The sequence below is a fragment of the Dermacentor andersoni genome, chromosome 1 (assembly GCF_023375885.2).
Source record: "Dermacentor andersoni chromosome 1, qqDerAnde1_hic_scaffold, whole genome shotgun sequence".
NCBI lineage: Eukaryota > Metazoa > Arthropoda > Arachnida > Ixodida > Ixodidae > Dermacentor > Dermacentor andersoni.
Window position 1 is genome coordinate 277,016,891 of NC_092814.1, and position 23,693 is coordinate 277,040,583.

The window sequence follows — 23,693 nt, forward strand, 5'->3', positions numbered from 1 at the left end:
CTTGTTCTTACTTATGTGACCGGTTATTTTTGTACTTTATAATAAGATGCAGTGCTTTTTGAATGAAAACATGTGATAGTTCGTAGTGAGGTTATTTAAAAAAAACTGTTCTGCTTAAAATTTAATTGAGCAAGCCTGTGCCATTATTCGGTGCTTATGTCTTTGTATTGGTATGGTTTTACTCCTTATCTTCCTTTTTTACTATTAAAATGTGCAAACATTATTATGTAACCATTTCTCTTTAAGGAAATAATAAATACTTCTGACATTTCGTCACAAATTTTACAATGATTTTGTTCACTTAGGTAACCTTAAGACTAGCTGATTGTTATTCTGGTAGCTTAACTTACAATGCCTGTGGGATACTCAATGCAAGCACATGGTGAAAAATAAACTAAATTATTGGGTATAAGCAGGTCACTGGCAGTAAATGGAGCATACATATATTTCAGGAAATAGTGCATGCTTATATATTGAACAGCACGCACAGCTACACATGCTGTTTTGTTCGCAAATGCTGAAACAATATTCGAAGTGGAAGCCCTTTGTTGCACTTTGTTCTTTGGCTTTCAGTGCTACCTTTAAGACATATATGTGAAAGCACTAGTAGAAGCTATCCCGTGGAAATAAATGACAACTTTGATGAATACAGGTATAAAATGTGTGCTGCTTAAAACGGCAAAAAACTGCTTCACAGGCAAACGTATGCTTCTGTAGTACTGCACTTGTTACCGTCGCCAATCCATGCATTGCTTGCGCTCTATTACATTCAATGAGCTACAACAACGAGCTGTGCTGTCTTTTCCTCGTGGTCGAGCTGGTGTTGCGAAAATTTTTGACCAAGAAAAGTGGAGGCTTTTAATTTCTGAAATGCATGCAACCATGCTTTTGGCTGTGGGCTGTTTCCACAGAGTGATAAGTACTGGTGCACCAAGGTGCGGGAGATTCTGTGTCCTTAGTGCTGCGCGCGTTGTTATTGCGCTCTGCATCCTGCCGGCAGTGCACTATCACTGCAGAGGAAGATTACGAAAAGCATAGGATGTGTGCATTGCTGCGATCATGAAACTTAAATTTTTTGCCTGAAAGGGTCGCACGTTATGCTACCACATGACGGACCAGAAGCGCAATATGACCACGCCTCACAGATTCGGGCTCATACTGAACAAGGTAGTACCATAGCTAAGGCTAGGCAGCATTCACAACAGCTAGTCTGCCCATTAACTACATGGCTGTAGTGAACGCTAAAATACTTGCAGGGATAACGCCCTTTTGGAAGGGTGTTGTCCATGCTACACCCATATTGAAAGGGTGGTGTCTGTGTTACACCCCATATAGAAAGGGTGTTGTTTGTTTTACACCCCTATGCAAGGTGACGTCATGTTAACACCCCTTCTTTTGTGGGGCGTTAATTTGCACCCCTTTGCTTGGGGTGTAGCAATACACCCAAAAAGGGTGTCACCCATGGGACAAGTCATTTACACCCTTAAGGGTGTTAAAATTTTTAGAGTGTACGAGAAGTTCTAGCGTATATCTACTTTCTTGTAAATACTGGCACTGGATTGTTTCAATTTTCGCAGCTGGAGAGGCGGAGAACATTCATCTACACAGAAAGCAAGGTTATTTCGCTAAGTACAGCTCTCCGTGCTTTTGCGATCAATTAACGTTCTGTTACGGGTGCTGTTGCTAGCTGACACGTCAGTTCTGATAATCCTGCTGCAGGACAACGTGTCTTTTGCGCGACGCGATGAAGAAGGTGAAGAAGGTAAAGGGGAGGGAGGAAGGGAGAGGTAGCTTTGTTTAAACATCCTCGGAACTGTCCGCCTAAGAAATCTTCCCACATACGGCAACACCCCTCGCCCCCCCTCTAGAAGGAAAGAAAGTTGAGTCGCTTGTGCAGACTCGTTGCCTTCTCACGAACGCTGAGCAGCCGTGTGGCGGACGACTCTGCTACGCCGAAGGCCCTTCCTCATTCTGGCGCGTGCCTCCATTGCAGGGAGATCATACGGAACGTGCTGCAGAGCCTGAATGTGGATCTGAGCGACAAGGAGATCCTGGCGCGGCAGCCGCTCAACCACGAGGACAGCATTGACCAGCGCGTGTGCCCGACCAAGCGCAAGACCATCTATCCCAAGACCGCGCGCAGCGCCGACCACGAATGGCTGTACGTGGTCAACGACGTCGAGTACGCCCAGGCCGTCACCATCGAACTTTGCGCGTGAGTGTCAATACGCGTAGCCAAGGTGGCACCAAACAAACAACTAAGTGGAAGACTGCGCCAAGTGATAGTGCCGCTCGCAAAGCCTGGCGATTGTGCATGTACGACCACGTGCATAATGTTTACAAGTACGGAAGCCACGAAATTACCGAACTCCCTCGCAGCCCTATAGGCAAGCATGATCAGGGGGATGTATATGGTACTTTTCCTGCTTTTTTAGCGTACCTACAAGTTTTGGTAACATTTCGCGCCTCGCAGCTTGCGGCGCTCACGAAGGTTCTCTTTTATTTCTTTTTTCCGTCAAGTTTAATGAAGTACTGCGATCAGATATAGGCCCTAAATCTCTGCCGTACTACACTCACGACCATCAGAGTCACCCCCGCTCCCAACGGCGGTACACTTAAGTTTTTGAGAAGAATGCGCGGGTTACGTTTCCCCCCGGTAATCTTCTCTCGGACCCTCTCAGAGACGTTAATCGAACATTGATAGCGGAGTAAGGATAGAGGCGGGCGTTCGCCCTAAGGCACCCGCACGCTTGCAGAGTGTACTTTCAATTTTTGTTCCACCTACGCTGAAATACGGCGCAACGCTGACGGCTAACGGCCGTTGTCGAACGGCATTAGGTGTGTGCCCTGTTGCAGGCTCAAGCCTCTAGGCCGGTGAGCTGCAGCTCTGTCCCGAGTTCCAGACAAAGTGCGAAGATTAACGACTCATGATGTACGGCCTCGCTTTGTGCGCCTACGCTATATATATATATATATACGTGAGGAGCTTTTTCCCCGCCCTGCGTGTGCTTGTATCAAATGCTATCCTAAGTTTTTTTAACTATGGTGTAGTTGCAAAAGTTTAGAAATTAAAAGAAAATTAAATAATTTCCCGTGATGAGCTTAAAGCAATCGCGGACCGCATTGCTTGCATTTATCGCAGGTGAAGCAGGCTTCGAGTTTCATCGGCTGCTTATATACAGCCTTATTTATTTATTTATTTATTTATTTATTTATTTATTTATTTATTTTATGCCGAAGTTTTCTTCCAGAAGAAGTACACAGAGTGACGGCCCGGGCCTCGGATCGAAAAGCTACGAAAGCAGTTTTGAAAGCATCCGGGGACAAGAATAAACAAAGAACACAAACGTTGTGTCGCGTGCGTGATTTCGACAGCCAGGTACCATCTATTGTTTGAGCTTAACGACACGCAGCTTCAGATTAATAACTGCATCGCAGCAAGAGTTTGTTTCTTTTAGAACGTGTTAAGGTGGTATATTTTCCAGGCCTTAAGCTCTTTCTCGAACGGTGGAAAGTAATTAATTTCGACCACCTGGGGTTTTCTGAGGCGCGCCTAATGCAGACGGTAAGCACGAGCCCTTGTGCATTCTTCTGCCGCGCGTAAGAATGCGCGGCCGGTCTTAATTCGCACTGGCGCGTGCCTGCTGATGCTCGTGCGCGAATGGCTCGTACTAAGCAGAACAAGCGCTGTAGTAACTGAGCCGCCGTGGCGAGGTGGAGTCGTGGCTATGGCGGATATCGCAAACTGTGCAATAATCGTCCATAAGCTCTCTAATTGACTAAATATCTACAAACTCATCTTGAGCTGATCATCTCAGCAAATACGTATCATGTGCGTAATTGAAGCTTCTCAGTGACAAGTAATTTCTACTGAGTACAAGTTCTGTGACTATGCTCCATCTCACCAACCGTGGCCCCCAACCAATTCAACCGTGGCCACCTCTCTTCCCCGACACACCCGCACCTATACCTTGTTCGTTATAGGCCAACGCGATCTGTAGCTTTCGCCGCGCCGCACGAAGTTGTTGAGGCGGACTATATTTAAAGATTTATTTATTTATTTATTTATTTAGTTAGTTAGTTAGTTAGTTAGTTAGTTAGTTAGTTAGTTAGTTAGGTAGTTAGTTAGTTAGTTAGTTAGTTAGTTAGTTAGTTAGTTAGTTTGTATTACCTACAGCGCCAAGAAGGCATTATTGTAGGGAGGTCATATTGCTTCCTACATTGAATAAAAGCGACAAACGTTGCAATATATACGAAATGGCCAATGCTATAAACGAATAACATTGCTCCAGAAGAATAAAAAGGAACTCAGAAAGATCAATCATCGTATCACCAGCAGCAGCTTATCTTATGCTCACTGCGGGACAAAGGTGATCTCCAATGCACAATATATTCCGCCCCACAAATTCACTGACCTTCTACGTTGTTTTGTCCCGCAGTGTGTAAAAAACGTTTTCGAGGAAACTGATAAGTGGAACGCTGGCCTCATAATTCCTACAAAGAGACACACATGTCTGAAGCAGACTGGACTTCACATCTGCAATTTCCAAGAGTACTCTTAAGTTATTCATTGAAATTTCTATTAGTGCAACCTAGTTAATGAAGAGTTTGTCAGCGATTACTGCAGTGTTGTTCTTGTTGTTCCTTGTGCCTGTGCCTTGTGCCTGTACCACTGTTATTAATCTCACTGTTATTGTTGTTGTACCTGTGCAACTGCTATTGGTCTTGGCCAGCAAATATTAGACGGTCGCCGCTGAGACAACCAGTTATAGTCTTGCAGCTGGTGATAGCTGTGGCAACCACTGAGTGCTGATTCATGCACTAATACCTCTGTCCCACGGGTAAACTTAAGTGCACTTCGAGCCAGTGTACTTCGCCGCTAATGTCATTCGCAGGCTGCCACGGGAATGCTTAGTGACGAAGCATGTTCGCCGAACACACTTCGCGGCGGCGAAGAGTGTAGCCTCGTTAGAAATGAGTTAGAAGTAAGTAAAGTAATATTAAAAGCGTTCAGAAGTAATTTTATTAGCATTTTTTAATTGCTAACGTTACAGCAGCTAAAGACTACTCTAGCTCTCGGGCTGTTTACAAATGTATGCTTTGCCTTCTGACTCCCGATCGCTCGGTCGCCACCACTCTGAAAGAACACTTTTCTTTCTCGTGTATAGCATCGTGCCGCCAAAATGACACTCAGTACGTTGAAGTGCACTTTACTCAAAGTTCACTTTGCCCACGTGAGAGGGATAATAGTGTCACAAGCGATTTTTAGCCGAAAAAAGAAACGTCGGCCTATGCATAAACTATTTCAGGAAGCTTTTTTCCTTTCTTTCTTTTTAAAGTACCTGTGTTTCGTTCTCCTTGCTTTCTTTTTTTTTTTTTTTTCCGGTGGGCTGTTTTCTTGCAGTTGAAAAATCTTCGGTGATCGCATACCATTAGCAAGCACATACGGAAGCCATCCTCAAATTTTCGCCGCCCCAAGAGTAAGAAAAAAGAAAAAAAAAGACATCACGCTTTTATTTTATATTTTTAATAAAACGAAGAGCAGTGTCCGATCTACACAACAGCGACCGGTTGCAATCATGAGGCGATGCAGCTAATTAGTTCGCAACGTGGTAGTCTTGAGCTTCCTTATTATCAATTAAGATCGAACACCGGCCTCTGGTGACCTATGAGCAGCGCATGAGTGTTCCAGCAGGGTGCGTGCGAGCACGACGTACACGGAAGCAACATGTATGGTATTGAAAACCGACACGCGCCGGAGTACACCTTAAAGGTGCACTGGGAAAAAAGAATGGCCTGTGTCTTGCGTTGCGCTGTCCCCAGCATTCTTGTTACAGGAGCTCCAGTAATTGTAGATACGAGTACATAGCAAGGAACGTTGAAAGCTCTTCGTCGGCTAACAGCGGCACAGGTCGCTTTCCAGTTGCGACCGGCAGTCACAAGAGCGTGCTTGGAACCCTCTCATTGATGACTGGCTGCGAAGAGCTAAAGCGGGCTCAGCTCATTCACCTTCAGTGTGGACACAGAACACACACCTCCGATTATATAAAGTCGCAACAACATTGCCGCTTGACTCGTTTTAGCACGCGTTTATGGATGCGGAAACATAGGCGTCAATAGTACTTACAAAAGAGCTTCAGTAAGAGCCTACCCAAGTAGCTGTTACCAAAACTCTATATAGCTGCATTCTGTTCTCCAGTGCTATCGCATTTAAGCCTCTTTCTTTTACAGAGAGTAACCCGCAAGCGGTATTTCTTTGTAATTTTCTTTTGCCTTTCATTTTCAACGGAGTTCATTGGATCAGAACCATATAAATATTCACCCCTCGGTAAATTTGTTACCTATTAAAATGTAAAACTGATTAAAAAATACGAGCACATATAGGAAACAAAATGTCAGATATATTCAATTTGAACTAGGGGGTTATGTCTGTCTGTTCGAAATCAGCATCATTCGGTTGTTCTGTGCACACAAAAGCCGGTCGTGTCTCGACTCAGGAAGCTGACTTTCTATTATTTCGATTAGTTGGAGTCGAGGCACGATCAGGCGACTGCGTCTCTCTCGGATGAACCTTTTATTCATTTTTGGGGGGAAACAAGCTCGCACACACGTAGACGCACAAAACAAAAGAAGTTCCGCAAAAATTTGTGAGAGCTCTGTGTTCCTTTTAATATTTTATCTAGCAGGCCAGAACATGAGCAGCATTTGTTTTTGTTTTATTTTTCGGCGAAGGGCATTCAGCCCTTGGCCGTAAAGATTCATTCCAATCACCTGGGTTTTGTCGTTGTCTGGGAAACCACTTAAATTTAGCGGGGCCGTAACGCTGCTTCGCTATCCGGCCGGAAAAATGGTTCCAGCTTTTACTGTTTATTGCTGTCACGCGAGTTTAGGTGCGAGAAAGTAACGGGCCCGCTTTTTCCCCTTTCACTCTGGAACCCCCTTTTTTTCCCCCTCTATCGTATTTTTTCATTATTTTCCTTGACAATCTTGCGCCTTCCCTAGCATTTCTTTTTCAGACACGTCGAAAATGAATGGCTGCTGCGTCAACAAATAAGGCGGACCGCCAAGATCCTGACGAATGGCTTCTCGGCCATATATTATTACCGCCATCGCACCACTGACACTGGTCGATGACGATGATGATGATGATGATGATGATGATGATGATGATGATGATGTCCCTCTTTTGTGGCGCGTACCCTCTCGGTGAGATGGGCCAAGAATTGGTCGGCAGGAAGTCGCTTAAGAGAATTCTTATTGGAAGAGAAGAAACGCAAATTAACGGGAAGAACAAGAAGAAATACCGAAATAACTAGAATATAGTATAGCTACGAAAACTACCAGGGTAAGGGTTTTTCTTTCACTTAAAAATCAAATGCTGCGCTACAAACATCCTTGTGACTGTATCCTAGTGTCGAAGCCCTAAATCATAATATTACCGCAATACTTAATCCTAACTCAATCTTGCATAGTGGAGTTTCGAGTAATGTCTTTCTCTGGTTTAAATATCGTCGGCAGGACAAAAGTGGTTTATTGATGCAGTTTCCTTACAATAATGGCATAGAGGGGACACCATCAGACCAGCTCTGTGTAAACAGAAATGCAGTTGTGGGATTCAACAGCGTAATCTGGTGTATGTGACTTCTAATTTCCGAAAGCGCACCTCTGTTTGTTCCAGCGAAAGCGGAGATGTTGGATGTCTGGAGATGTTACAAGCGATAATTTGTTTAAATCATTTTGTAGGCAACATTTTCTGTATCTCGATGCAGAGACATAAGCTGTGTCCGATAAAATAGGAATCAATAAAAGGTCTGCTTAGAGACATGCTGGCTAAGAAATCTGCCATTCCGTTTAAGTATAACCCGCGGTGGCCTGGTACCCTGTGTTGACTAATTTTTCTTAAGGGACTAAGTTTTGGAGCACACTCAATATAGTTGTATTTGTTGCCGTGGAAAGTGACGAACATACCGATAAAGAATCTAGCTACGACAGCTCAAGATTCATTGGCGAGAATCTTGCGTAGTGCTAGTACAATCGCTAATAGTTCCGCTATGAAAATAGGCCTATAATCCGAAAGGCGAATAGAAAAGGACCAGCAAAGAGAAGGAAAGAAAATACCTAAACACCACTGGCGTATAGAAGGCTGGCGGCCAGCCTTCTCTTCTGACAGGGAAGCATCTTGTTTGTTTCCAGGTGAGAAAGGTAATCTTGTAATTGGTCATTTATATAGTGGAATGACGTTAGTAAAAGATATGTGGAGGAGGGCGGATATCGACAAATTCAATCTGAGACCTTATATTGCATTGACTTGTTGGGTGAATACGTTGAATCGTTGTAATCAATGGCGTTAGCTCTGCCTGAGGGGCGCGTAGTCTGAAGGGTGTGTAGTCGCGACCGGTAATTATTAAAAAGTATGCTTGGTTCTGTAATGAAAACATACTATGATCTTTAAGGAAAAGCGTATATTTTTAGGAACGTTTCGATTGTGAGAAACCAAAATCTACTTTTTAAACATGGTATTTGAGTCTCTACATACAGTGTTTTCTTTTATTATATGGTATTTAGGAGATGTTGTTGCCTTTAATTGGTGCCGGCTACTCCTTTTCACACAGGGATTTAAAAAAAAAAATAAATCATAATAAAAATAATGAAATCATAACTCAAATGCAGTCACTTAGCTAGACTAAAATCAGGGCACATAAGAAATCACGGATTAAATTCTTATGAAGGTACAAAAAACCAGGCATTCGATTGCCCGAAGTCGGGTAAAAGAAAAAAATAGAATGCGCTATCACATTTAAACACTCCACTCAATACTTTCCGAGAATACTGCTCGCTTCTAGAAATATTTGAAGGGCCAATAACGCTTGTCTTTCCAATGCGTATGTTGGCCAACGACTTAAGATTTGCCTGAGGTTGAGGTGCCTGCGATCTAATGCCACTAAATCAAGTGCTTAGCGTTCTCTGTCTGTGTCGTGTCGCGGACATTCTACTATAAGATGCTATACACCTTCATCTGCGTGGCCACAAGTGCATTCCGCACTATCAGCTCTTGAAATTTTATGTAGAAAGTGTTTTGTGTACGCGGTACCGAGCCGCATACGGTGAATGAGCGTTTCAAAGGCTCTGGTTGTGTTTAATGTGAACATGATTTTAAGTTAAAGGGATGGGTCAATGTGAAGTAAACCTGAAGATTTTGAGTTACGATCAAACCGTGTCGTTCTGCAACCACGGGCTCAGATCTGTCTTAGTATGTGCTGCAATTTGTCTTGCGTAAGAGGCAGACCATATATGGCGTTATCAACATGCAACTTTCCAGCTGCCTTGTCTGCTGCAATATTCCAAGGATTATTGCAGTGGCAAGGTATCCACTGGAACATTACTTTGCGATTTTCTTCGCTTTCTTTGTGAATTCCATTAGTATCGCGTTAGATAACGCCACGTTTTGCGAATTGCTGATGTCATTATGAAGTGAAGACAAAGCTGCCTGGGAGTCACAAAGGATGGCCCAGTGTTCCCCTTTTTGCATTGAATTTATGTAGCGTAACAAAGACAATACTGCAAAAAGCTCTGCTTATGTTGATGACGTCGTGTGACATACTTTAAACGTTTGTATTTGGTTCCATTCTGGAATGACAAAGGCAGCTGTAGAAGAATTTGTTTGGCAAGAACGATCTGTATACACTTGAATATAACCAGGGTATTGAAAGTATATCTGGCATAACGCTAGTTGTTGTGCTGCTATCATAAACATATCTGATTTGCCGGATAATTCCCTCAACCGAAAGTTCAATTTTTGGAGCGACAAGTCGCCATGGATGGTAGGAGGTATCTGAGAACCAAAATTCGTGATGTGGTAGTAGATCTTTGCGCACCTGAGTCACCGAATTGATGTTCGCCCTGTTTCTCTCAATTAGTGCACTTGCTAGTGGGTGGCTTTTGTGCTGCACTGAAAAGCGAAAGTAGTGTCGATAGGTTTCAACCGTCCTCATAATAGGAAATGGAGGACGACGTGCCTCTGCAATTACTAAGGAACTTGAGGTTGCTCGAGGAACATCTGAGCATGCTCTAAGGCTCCTAGCTATTAATCGTTGGAGTCTCTCTTCAGATTAACGGGAGATTCCATGCAGAACAGGTGAAAAATATGCTATATTTTGCTTTATAAGTGCATTATGTCCTTTTAGAAAGGATGAAACCGACCCGCCCCATGTTGTGCCTGGTACGCGGAGAAGAACATTTATTATTGAGTTTATTTGTTCTTCGACGGCTTTAATGGGATAATTCCAAGGAAGCTACCTGTCTTGTATAACGAAATTATTCCAGGCTCTCGGTCTTTCCGCTTGACGTTCTTTGTTGCTGTGTTGCCCACCTACAGGACGCATACTTGCTGGTAAGCTTTCTAGTTCTTTTCCTCCACTGTGAATCAATGTTTTTTTTTTTTGTACAAATACCTAAACACTCTCCCAGCCCATTTACTTTCTTCCATATTCCTCAGTCGTTTTTCATAATCAATTTTACTACGAGGTTCCCTCACTTCAAAACTTGTCCAGCCCACATCACCCTGCACAGCGTCATTTGTAGTCTTCCCGTGAGCGCCCAATGCGAAGCGTCCCACTGACATTTCGGTTGCCATCGAGTCCTGATTGTACCCCTGATTTCAAGCAAATAACTGCATTTCCAAAAGTAAGTCCTGGAACGATTACACCTTACATACCCCGGAGCACCTCGTACCAATTGCATCCCCATAGCGCTGTATGCTTCATTACGGCTGCACTTCTCTTCCCCTTTACTGCTATTTGTTTTTTCCTGTGTTCCCATATATTTATTGCCTTCGTTTATCCATATATCAAGATATTTATATTCTTTTAGCCTAGGTATTTCCTGGCCCTGTTTTGCCACTGTCTGTTCACTGTTTTCATTGAACACCATAACACCCGATTTTCTAACGCTAAATTTCATACCTAAATTCTCGCCTTCCTGTCCACAGATATTCCTGTCCACAGATCCACAGGACGGCTGCTTAAAACTCCCTCTGTCCTCCCTGCCGTCCAACCTTCGTCCAATCGGAGCGTCCTGAGATGACTCCACAGTTAGCCGCCACGTCTTTCAAACGACGGGGACGATTACCGGAGTCCGTGGGGGAACGCCGAAGAGCACCCTTTCCCAGGATTTTGCTACCAGCTAACAATACTCGTTCCGCCAAACGTGTCTCGCCTTGCGGTCCCGGTAGTCTGTCTGAGAGAGGCATTGTTGGCTCCACGAAGCGATTCGTCGCAGCCGCCTAAGAGAGGCTATAAGGTCACTTGCACCGCTGGCCGATCGTAACAACTCCTCCATGGCCCGTAAAATCTCGACTGGTCAGTGCTGATAACCGCTGGGCAGGAAGAGAATGGCTGGTGGCAAGGGGGATGACTTGGCTTGCAGCAACCAGCTGCGAAATGCTGACATACACCCCAAAACATCTCACAATGACAGACAACAGCAAAGTGGACCACACAGCACGGCTCTGCGCAGAAATGAAGTATCTTGGATATCCCTTTAGACCCGCCAGTCTTCAAAGAAAACATGAGTGCAAAAACAACAAATACTGCATTTCGCTATGCAAATTTCGAAGGAATTTCGAGCCGACCAAGTTAGCAATCATGGGTGGAGTTCTGATAAATGAGAGGGAATCGTCTTGGCTTAACAAAAAAAACAATAACAATAAAAATGAGTCGGGATCCCTAAACGCAGAACGAGTTTCAAATTAGCCTGCTCAAGCCATCCGCATTGCTATGCAACTTTCCCTTCTTATATCTAAAGGAGAAATACTGGTGGATGGTGAGGTCTTCCCGTTACATTTGATTAAGCCATGTCAGAGGGCAGTGGTCGGTCGCGAAGATGAATCTCGTTCCGTACAAGTAACACGACAACTTCTGGGCTGCCCAAACTAAACAAGCCCATTCCTTCTCTGAAGCGCTGTAGGCTTCCTCTCTTACAGTTAGTTTACGGCTGTCATAGAGAATAGGATGTTCCTTATTATCGTCGCCGACCTGCCTGCGTACCACGCCCATACCCCTATCGCTTGCGTCGCACTCAACTATGAATTCCTTTGTACAGACTGGCGTGCTAAGCACAGGACGAGAAACTAATAGCATTTTCAAACCTTGGAAAGCGTTCTCTTTGTCCGTATCCCAGTGTACGCTACTCGGTGCTCCCTTTCGGAGGGCGTCCGTTAATGGACTTGCCATTTGCGAGTAATTCGGAATGTACCGTTGACAGCACCCAACAAATCCCAAAAATTAGGAAATGTCTGTTTTCGTGCGTGGCTGTGAAAAATCTCCAATCGTAGCGGTCTTCAGCTCTGCCGTCCGTCTCGTGCCCTGGCCGACAACATGGCCCAGATAAGTAACCTGCGAGCAGCCAAACCTACATTTTTTTTTCCACCTTCGTCGTTAAACTTGCTTCCCTCAAACGCGAGAAAACCTGCTTGAGGTGCGATACATGCTGTACCCAGCTGTCAGAAAAAATTGCGACATCATCAAGATATGGCAGTGCGAACTCCTATAAGTCTTTCAGGACAATATCCATCAACTTAGAGAAGCTAAACGGCGCGATCTTCAGCCTGAAGCTGAGTGCGAGAGGGCGAAAAGTGCCTACAGGTGAGATAAATGCGGCATAGCGGCTGGCACTTTCAGAAAAGGGAATTTGCCAGTATCCCCGCACGAGATCTATAGTTGAAATGTATTTAGCAGCGCTAACTCTTTCGATTCGTTCCTCAATGTTGGGTATCAGGTACAGCTGATCCCTAGTGATGGCATTTAACTTCCTGTAGTCAACACACAGGCGAGGGTCCTTATTAGGGGTTTCCACAAGCATTAGCGGAGACGTGTACAGCGAGATCAATAACTCCCAACTCTAGCATGTGGTGTATCTCTACCTCCATAATTTCTCTCTGTCGTGGAGACACCCTCTAAGGCATGACCTTGCGGGTTCAGTTGATGTCAACTCTATTTCATGCGTTATTAGTTCAGTTCTACCTGGCCGATTGCTGAATATATGGATATATTCTCCTAGCAGCCCTTTTAGCTTATCTAGCTCCTCGGGTTTAAGAGCGTCTGTGCTTACCGAGTGTTATACAACTTCTTCCAGGCTGATTTAAGAGTTGGAGGTCCCCTTACACTCATTAAGCTCGGTATTAATGTCATCCGGCTCTTTGATGGTAAAGTTAACGACTCCGCTCCACTCCACGTACGGCTTCATCAAATTGCAGTGGTATATCCTCACCTCCTTCCTGCGACCGGGCATTTTCAGAGCATAGTTAGTATCTGAAATTTTGTGCAACAATTTAACGGGTCCGTCCCAGTGAAGTTCAACTTTATTCTTTCTTGAAAATTTGAGGATAATTACCTGGTCCCCAGCGTTGAACGTTCGAAGCCTCGCGTTCCTGTCGTAATAGAACTTGGCGTTCTTTTGTGCCACGCCCACGTTCTTTTCGACTAGTTTTTGTGTTGCACTTAGCCGTTCCTGCAAATTTAGCACGTACTCTACCACTGTTTGACTCTCTCCTCTTTCCTCCCACATCTCTCTTAACATTCTCAGTGGGGAACCGAGTGGCCTCCCATACACTAGTTCTGCTGGCGAGAACCCTGTAGCCTCATGAGGAACCGTTCGCAAAGCAAACAAAGTAGCCGGACACAGCATGGTAAACAGATACCTGTAACCCGACTTTGTCTTTGATAAAGGCTCTACCATGTCCTCACTAGTCGTATGAAAGGTTCTTCTATTAAGGGCACTATATTACGGGCTTTACAGAGTTTTCCCTCTTTATCCTGGTTTACCCGAGCGCTGGCAGGTGTCGCATGATCTCACAAAGTTTTCTATGTCTTTGAAACAGCCAGGCCAGTAGTAACCCATAAGCAATCGTTCTTTCGATTTGTTTATGCCTAGGTGGCCCGACCCCCCATTTCTTCCATGGCGGAGACCTGTGCTTAGTAGGTACGACTAAGTGATCCAGAATTCTGCCCTTTCGGTCTGTGTAGTGCCAATATAGCAAGCCTCCTCTCTCGTGTGTGGTCACGTTGCGCCTAGCAATGCCTTCTTTAGCTGTTTCACATAATTTAGCTAGGCTGACGTCATTCTTTTGCTCAGCTGCCAGTTTCTCGGTCTCTGTCCACGCGTAAGAGCCGATCAAAGTTATTTGAGGCCGGTGACAGTAACGACCCTGTCTCGCTTGCGAGTGCGTCAGATGGCTCTCCATGCAGGCGTGAATTTTGACACGTGCCTTGTGATACGCTTTCGTTGAGCTGGTCAGCTGGCAGGATTTCCTCAGCCGCTTTTTCATCCCTCTAGCCTAGCTCGGTTTCTGTTGCCGAAGCTACCTCTTTTGCTACTTCTGCTGGAGCGGCTTTTACATTTTCAGCTGAAAGCGACGCGATTTGACGAGCTTGGAATCGCGTCACCGCCTCTACTACGCCCTATCTTAGTTTCAGCCCCTGCTCTCGCAGTAACTAATCCAACTGTTTCAAAAAAAATGTAAGGCTGCTGCAGTGACAAAAATTGAGAAACTGAAGCCTCGGTCACGAGCTCCCCGTACGGCCTATTGATTTTGACTTTCGCCATCGGCAGACACACGCTGTGTTCTTCCACAACCTGTTTAATCCATGCTACTTCTCCTGTGAAGTGTTCTACCGTCACGTAAGATGGATGGACAATATCCATGGTGGCGGCACTGTCTCGTAGCACCCGGCGTGGTTTTCCATTAGCATGCAGGTCAAAGATATAAGCTTAAAAGAAAGTGAATGTGGATCATAATTCGACGCGAAAGAAGTGATTTCATCTGCATAAACATGTACATGAATGTCCTGGAAAAGAGGAATGGAGCTTAAAACTATATTAAGTAAAACAGGTGATAACACTGTTCCTTGCAGTACCCCGCGTCAGTGCTGATATCTTGAAGATAAGCACCCGCTTTGTAAACAGTAGAATTCTCTTCCCCTTAAAAATTCTGAAACCCATGCCGTAATGCATTTCGGAAACATGTAATTTTCTTGTTGCTTTATTATGCCGTGCTCCACAGAAGCATAAGCTTTAGTTAGATCTCGATTCAGTAATGCCAAATATTCTCCTCGCCGCCGAGCAAGCTGTATGGGACATTCTAAGCCAACGTGTGTACACCATGTCGAGTACCCCGATCTAAAGACAATTTGACTGGGGCTAAGTATTAAATTTTCACAAATATAGGTCATCACTTGGCAATATTAACTAGATTATGGGGTTTTACGTGCCAAAACCACGATCTGATTCGAGGCAGGCCGTAATGGGGGACTCCGAAAATTTGGACCACCTGGGGTTCTTTAACGCGTACCTAAATCTAAGTACACGGGTATTTTCACATTTCGCGCCCATCGATATGCGGCCGCCGTGGCCGGGATTTGATCCCGCGACCTCGTCCTTAGCAGCCCTACACCATAGCCACTAAGCAACCACGGCGGGTATTCTTTCGATTAGTTTAACCAGATTCCATGTGAGAGGAATTGGTCTAATATCATATCCAACTGCCTGTTTTCTCAGTATCGGAATTACCTTAGAAAGTTTACTTTATGAAGGTATCCAGACATTTTTCAAAGAGTACTTGACCATATTCAGAATTCTTTGTGGGGATAATTAACACAAAATTTTCATCACGGCTGCGGTAAATCCGTTTGGACCTGGCGCTGAGGAAGGCAGAGAGCGAACAACAGCCGCTAATTCTTGTAATGTGACTTCTCTAAATTCCTCTAGCGGTAATGGTTCCAGTTAGTTACGGTGGAAATATTGAAGTGAACCTGTTTTCTAGTCCCTTTCCAATATTTTTCAATAATTCGGACAATTCACGTGGCGAATGGACAAAAGTGTTATTATTTTCTGGAACCGGAATCATCTTTCGAGAGCCTAAAAATCAGAAAAGAGCTTTTTTTTTCTAGATTTAGATATATAATTGAGCTTGTTCATATCACACTCATCTTTAGCTTTAGATGCCGTACGCTTGTAAGATCCGGCAACAAATTTGTAATCGCTCCTTTTTTTTGTATTGGTAAGCAAAAAGTTACTTCCAACCAGCTTTATTTTCTTTGTCGATGAGCCTGCGTGCATTCTGAATTCTGCCATGGACTCATAGATCCGCCTGTATGGGAGGTTAAATTAAAAGCTGCATTCTTCAAGGAACGTTTTAAAACTTCAGAGAGGCTCATAGCTCTAATATTCTCTTGTATATTCGTACGCGTAGCATGGTCGACTTGAACTCCTTTTGAGATTTGTCCTAATTCACAAATGTGCGAATTTTACTTCTAAAGGTGATTAAATGGAAATTTAGAAAATGTTAGGAATTTGGTCGCTCTTTGTAGCACAGTCTATAGTATTGCACGAGTATATAGTTAAAGACTAGCTGGAAAACGATCTATCGCTGATTGAGACTGGCCGCGAAGAAACGTAGCAACTTTTGAATTTAGACAAGAAAGATTATTATCAAGAGTCCACTACCACAGATTCCACTGGTGATTTCCGCTTAAATCACTTTTGAAACCCCAAGACAAATGGTGAGAACTAAAGTCACCAGCAAGTGCTATGGCTTTTCTACAGGAAGCTAATGCGCCGTCTAGAGATCGGGTATCCTGCATACCTGCTGGTAAATACCAAAAAGGGAGCGATATAGATGTGCTATGTCTAATGTTAAAATTTCGCGCTCAGTAGACATGCATTGATATGATATCATGGCATCGTGACTGAATTTAGTTTAAACCTAGAAAGCAACACCACTAGCTTTGACAGGTCAATCTAAACGAAATAACCGATAATGTTTTAGGAAAAAATGTTTGGCCACTTGAAAGCCAGATGTCTTATAAGGCAATTATGTTTGGGGAAAATTGAGAAGAAATGTATGATAAACCTGTAATAGCAGAAAAAATCCAACGGTAATTCCACTAAAATTCTCAGAGAGCCTATGGTGAAGCTATATGTATATACACTCTAAGAAAAAAGGAGTGACCCTTGCTCCATTAAGGGAGAAACGGCGATATCCTCTATCTTCGTCTTTAAATGGAGCAAATTTCCTCCCTCATGCATGGGAGTAACGGTTCCTCCCTCTCCAAAACCAACATGGCCGACTCCAGGCGAACGACGCGATGGATGCGACCAGGCCTACGAACTGGGCTAGTTCGCAGCTGGAAAACAACGGTACGCGTCATCAGCAAAGTGCACGTTACTGATATTTACAAAAAAGAAAAAAAAACTATCTCGCTAAGCTTTCTTTGGCGCATACAAGGAACCAGGTGCAAGTACGACACGATTTTATAGTGATACCTTCCACTCGACTGCCATGCTTATAACCCACCGTTGACGGCCGTGTACTCAGTGTGTCATTAAGGTAGTCACAGAAGCGTTCCCAATTGGACGTAGCTAGTTGCGTTGTGTACTCTTCCGCTTTGCGGGTGATTTGTGCAATGCGTACTTTTAGCTTCCGGCTCTATTTTTGTCGTTTCAGTCTTTTCGTTAGTCCTCTGCGTGCCTCCCAGAGATGCAGTAAGTGAGGGTCTATCTCAGGTATCTCACTAGAGCGGCCTAGTTCTTTTTGCGACTTTATCCTTTTGTGTTCTTAAACTTTCACACCATTTACTTAAATCATCGATTGGGGTGCTTTGTTGGCTTTGCATCCGGCGGTATTTCACCCAGTCGGTAATTTTGGCTATTCCTATGTGTCGTTTGATTTTCCCAATCCGAATTGGGGTACTGATGATGTAATGGTCGCTACCTAAATCATTTATGGTGTTCATCCATTGCGCATCTTCACAATTCTGCACTATCGTGAGGTCAGGGCTGGTGTCCATGCTCACACTGTTACCCTGTCTACTGGGCACTGCAGGATCCGTTATAATGGTCATGTTGAGTTGTTCCGTTTGTTTCAGCAGCCGGGCGCTGCTTTGAGTTGAACTATTCTCGTATCGCAGCTCCCATTCGAGCTAGAGGTTTGACTTGACACTGGTGGTCGCTTGCCATGAAAGGTTTAGACCTCAGGACCGCTGTTTTGTAGCGATGCCTTATGCCTTATTCTATGCTATTCTTATCATCCACCACACACGGCCGCCTGATCGCGTTGATAATGTGGGCAGACCGTCGCTCTGACCAGTGGCCAAGCGCGAAAAGCCTGAAAAAGCATAGAATCGAAAAAGGCATCGCTACAAAATACCGGCCCAGGTTATGCTAGTTAGCATTACTTTCCGTCGAAAAGAAGTTAATGTAGCCGATGTTCGGGTCACCGGCGGCGGCGACGCAAGATATGCACGCAAGGGAGAAACGTTCCTCCCCTTTTGATTGCCACAAGAGGGCGCGACATGTGAAGTGCGTGTGAAGGAGGAACTCACCGGCCTGAAGGAGGAAAGCGGCTACTTCCTCCTTTCTCGCTGTTTTTTTTTAAGAATGTGGAATGATAGCGAAAACTGCCTGATTCAAAATACTCTCCTTCAAGAAGACTTTCATGAAGAGGTTCTCTTTTACATATTTTTTTAGTTTTTGACTTAAGAGGAGACATTTGGGGGGGCGATGAGATCTGGTACGCTTCAGTCTTCAGTTCCATGTCTATAACCTGGAAGTCTTCAGAACCTTCCGTTAGGGGTTCTGGTTCAGTCTGCTCAATACGAGTAGAAGGTCCTGCGTAAGGAAAGCCAGCTGAAAAATTGGGTGTCGATGTTTGCTTTTGCGTAAGTTTAGGAACATTCGAAACCTGGCAGGCACGAACTTGGGTAGACGTTGCTTTAACGAACTGAGCCAGCCGACTGGACAACATTTGTGTCAAGGACTCAAAAAGATTATCGTAAGACGTTTCATTGCTTTTACAATAGCTTTCTGTACTTCGTCTACCATGACCTTAGACAGGGAAACATCTATGCGAGTGGTGTGACGAGCTGTTACGCCTGCATAGCCCTGGGTTCTCTCCTGAACCTCAATAACTGCTTCCCTACGTGAGCAGCGCCTGCCTTCCACAACTTCATTTTTTCTTATTTCTCGTTCTTTCGGAGAACAATTCGAATACTCTGCAGCATGGGCTTGCTTGCACAAACAAAATTTTTCTTCCTGAGACTTGCAGGCACTACTGTCGTGCTTCTCTCCGCATAATGGGCATCGAACAGCCGACCTGCACATTTCATGTTACGCACATAACGCCAGCGTTTCAAGCACTGTATAGTGGAGAAAGTGGCTCTGCTCTGTATATTAGGGGCCATGCCTTCATTTCAGATGCATGAACTGTTGCCGCGAAAGTAACAATCACTGATTCCGTAGGCGGCTTCTTGTTCTCGATAATCCAGCTACATTGGTATACAGAACCAACACCTTCAACTGAAAATAAGCCTAGTACTTAGATGTTCAGGCTCGCGTACGTGTACCCCGCGAATGAAGACTTTCAAGCAAGCAAGGTGTGCTGGAATAAAGGGGCTCACCGGATTCGATGGAAACTCTGTACAGTTGAAGAGGTCTCGAACGTACCACCGCAACCAAGCTGACGGGCCTCGGTGATCTCGAACTGGGAAGTGGCCTTTCGAAGCTCCACCTGAATCGCTTTCGGGTTCTTGATCTGTATTGATCCCCTATTGGTAGGTACAAGAGCCACACGGAGACTGTTGACTGGTCTAAATAGCCTCTCGGAGAACATAGTCTCGTTTATTTTCCTTCACTTCATGATCTTCGCCATGAAGCACAGCTGTACTTGAAGATCAATCACGCATTTTTGATGAGCAAGGCGCAGTTGAACTCGCATAATCACGAGCACGGCAGTGTGACCTCTGTAAGCACCCATTCAAATTGACTACAAAGTGAGAAAGGAGAAGGTGTGCGATTTCGTCGGGGCGCTGATATTTTTGTGAACTGGCCTGTGGGGTCGTGCGCTGTCATTTGTAGTCATGTGCGAAGTACTTGGAAGACTTCCTAAGCTTCAGAGTCGGCCTAGAGTCGCGCTCGAAATCGGATATCTTTAGAGCATTCAGAGTCCCGCTTCTACATCTGCAGCTTCAGGGATGGGACGCATTCCGTATATTTAATGAGGTATTAGGAAGGCACGATTTTCAGACAACGCGGTAACGCAGCTTATACTCATACAAGCGGAAGTATAGTGAACTTTCTCAATGTGACAGACTTTCACGGTACGTTCGCTAAATCTTATGTAGACCGTAAATATTATGCTGGATAGTCATTTTACCACTTTCTGATTACTTGATGTGTACGTATATGTTTCTCTTCTTCCACTTTTCTTATTCTTAACCTTTTCTTCCTCTTCCACCATACTCCTAGTCATCTTGTTATCTTTTGTAATCTCGCAGCTTGGTTCTATAACTGTAGAAAATTATCTCGCTGTATATCGTGTTAAGAATCCTTGCATATATATATATATATATATATATATATATATATATATATATATATATATATATATATATAAAATTAAGTAGAAAACGCATCTTCATGAGCACAACATTTTGTTTTGTTTTTGCAGGGACCCGGAGTCGTCGTGCGACTTCGTGTCCAGAGGCCTCCCGCCGGGATACTCGTCCGCGTGCCGACAGAACTACGCTTACCGCAAGATGCTCGCCATGCACCCGACCGAGAAGAAGGCGTACGCCGAAAACTTTCCCTTCCCGTCATGCTGCGTCTGCTATGTCAAATTCCCGCCGCTGGCCGGACGCAGCCTGAATCCGAGCCGCCGCGGCAATTGAGAACAACTATGAACAGTATTGGACAGGATGGGCGGGGCCTGTTCACGGCTCTTCCTTCTGCGCTGTTCTAGGCGCGTCATTGCTTCGAAATGACAAGCATGTTGGACTTCGACCTCGTGGCCTCCCGAGCCGGCATTATATGAGGCCGAACGCTCCCTTCCCCCCCTTCCCCATCTACTATTGGCCTCACATAGGCCTTGAGACGCTCTTGCCGAGTACTCCCCGCGACGCAACCTCTCGCAACCTTTTTGTCACTTCTGTTGCACCAAGATGTTTTCTGCTGCATCGCTGAAGACCAGGAAGCCACTATTGCCCGGTATCCTTGTACGGTAGAGTGGAGCATGTTCACATGCCTGGCGCCGCATCCACGGCACGTCAATGACATATGGACCAATGTCGTGGACGTGTGGGAAAAGACTCATAAAGGAGGTGCAGCTTCGGGCGCCCCACTGTCCTTCTGATTCAGTGTGAGCATGCATACTGTATACACGTGCTTTTCAGGACAAACCTGCACGCCGACACTGTGCGAGATGCTCCTTCGTAAAAAAAAAAATTTACGTTGCGAGAGCGTTTTCATTTGCTACCGACAATACATACACTGAACCATTTGTGACAGCGCAAGTTCCATGCGCGTTGCCCCGAATTGCTGCTTGAAGCGCCATATCTCTGGGTATACAAGAACGGCTGCGTTAAGGCGAATCGCCGTAATCCTGACCACCGAAGCGCCCCAGAGCTCAGAAGAGGGCGGAAAAACAGTGAGGAAAACTGCAGCCGAATAATGATTTCCTGCTGGATTCTAGTCCCGGCGCTCAGCTGTGTCTGCAATCTGTGCTTTCTCTGGCGTATTCATCATCATGCACATCTGGAATCGTCGTCCGCTGTTTCTACGGGCCTTCTAGCGTATGTGCCTCATCAGCGAATCACCACGCTAATGTTGGAAATATTAAGCCATCTGTACATGCCCTATACAACATCGTATGCTCAAATAAAACAAAAGAGGTGTCATCCTCCTCACACTACACGTAGCATGTATTACACTGTCTTCACTCAGTGGCACTGACAGCTTGCTTCTTGTTCGTAACCAGAGGCTGCATCCACACTGCTTTTTTTTCGTAAGTGCTCTTTGCCATTGGCCGGCCGCCTTTGATAATGATATGTCCAGCATCAGGATTGGCAGAAAATTTCTCTTATGAGCAAATCTAGCGTAAGAAGGTTTTGTGAATTCGTGTCCAGGTCTCATAATCATAATGTTCATAATTAGATCGTAGTTTTGGCATGTAAAACTCCAGAAATTATTAGGTAATAATTAATACGCCAACAAACGTCAAAATGTGGGACCATCCCGAAAATCATGCAATCTAAAATTGTAAGCCGATCTCGAAGGCAGTGCAGCAAAAAAAGAAAAAATAATAAAGCAGTCCGACGCTTCCTCCTCCTCCCCTCACGCGACTGCGATGTGCTGGCTACGCGCCCTGGGAATCCGCCCCATTCTCACGCCAAACTCGCTCAAGAAGACAGTGTCTTTGATGGACTTCAGCTGGAGGTTGTATCGCCCTCCAATTTTTTTCATTTCTTTTTGTCATTCAGTGAAAACGTGCGTAAAGAAAAGTTTATTTCACTACACATTTGGGCTTATCGTTCAATTCGAACTTCGCATAATTTGAAGTTCAGCAGACTAGTGCGAATTATCGGAAGTCGACTGTATCAGCTTCCTCCGTTACATCGTATATACTATATGGTGCCGCAGACGCCGACTTGCTGCTCAGAGATTTCATTTCGTTCATCCACGGCTATGATGTTCCGCTGCTAAGCACAAAGTCGCCGAATCGAATCCCGGCCGTGGCGTCCGCATTCCGTTGGGGGCGAAATGCAAAAACGCCCGTGTCCCTTGCATTGGGGTCACGTTAAAGATCCCCGAGTGGTCGAGATTAATCCGGACTTCCCCACTACGGCGTGCCTCATAATCAAATCCCGGTTTTGGCACGTTAAACCCCATAATCCAATCCAATCTTGCGTCAGGGCAGCGCTTGCAACTTACCCGTTACTGGCCAATCGCCGTGAGCAAGCTTGCCGAACCAGAAACGAGTTTCACAACGATTGGAACATAAGAAGCGCGCAGAAAATTTCCCAGCGTGCGTCTCGTCGTTCTTTTCGCTCTCTGCACGTGCTCCCCCCGACGAATGCGACTTCTGGCACCCGTGTCTGGTGCTGTGCGTAGCATGAGCCACGCATCTGTGTGTTCTGTATGCAAGTATGACCTGCTCTGCAAATGTGCTCAGCTATATCGCTGAACATATCGTCGGTAGGTACAATCCGCCGCATAGAGCACCGCTGCTCACGTCGGCAAAGCATGCCGGTTCCTGTGAATTGGCGCTCTGCTCTCAGCACTAGCCTGAAGCAAGAATGAAGTTCAAGCCTGATGCTGAACAATTGTTGGCGACTGCAGCTTCGGCATGCAGAAACCGGCAACCCCCGGCGGCACCATCCAATCGAAACACAGGCTATTACTTCTGCGAGAGACGTTGAGAAGCTAAAGCTGCTGCTGCAAATAATAATAATAATAATAATAATAATAATAATAATATTATTATTATTATTATTATTATTATTATTATTATTATTATTATTATTATTATTATTATTATTATTATTATTATTATTAAAAAGTAAAGCGATATCTTACTCGGCCATATTTTAGAGCGCAGCTCTCAGGCGCTCGTGCAGTGCCACTGCTAGCGCGTTCGTCGTCGTCGTCTTCCACAGCTGGCTTCCGTGCCGTTCATCGTACCAGAGTTCCCATAATGCTACTCCCTCTGCGAAGGCGCTGACTGCTAGTCGGTGCAGTGATTTCGGTCACCAATTCTCTGCCTCAATATAACGCGTAATCAAAACACGTATAGAGCTGCGCTCAAATTTCGCATTGGGGAGTATCGTGCGTCGGATATTTTCTTTTTATATGCTGACTGTTCCAAC

At 44.9% G+C, this 23,693-nt stretch overlaps 1 protein-coding gene across 1 annotated transcript in view; it reads left to right on the top strand.

The window, feature by feature from the left end:
• LOC126548182 (neurotrophin 1-like) overlaps positions 1-21,745 on the top strand; it is a 158,714-nt gene extending 136,969 nt beyond the window's left edge. The window contains exons 3-4 of the mRNA XM_050196320.3: positions 1,994-2,215; positions 20,501-21,745. Coding sequence (XP_050052277.1) covers positions 1,994-2,215; positions 20,501-20,720 — 442 coding nt within the window. The 3' untranslated portion in view covers positions 20,721-21,745. The remainder of the gene's footprint in view (positions 1-1,993; positions 2,216-20,500) is intronic.
• The last annotated feature ends 1,948 nt before the right edge of the window (positions 21,746-23,693 follow it).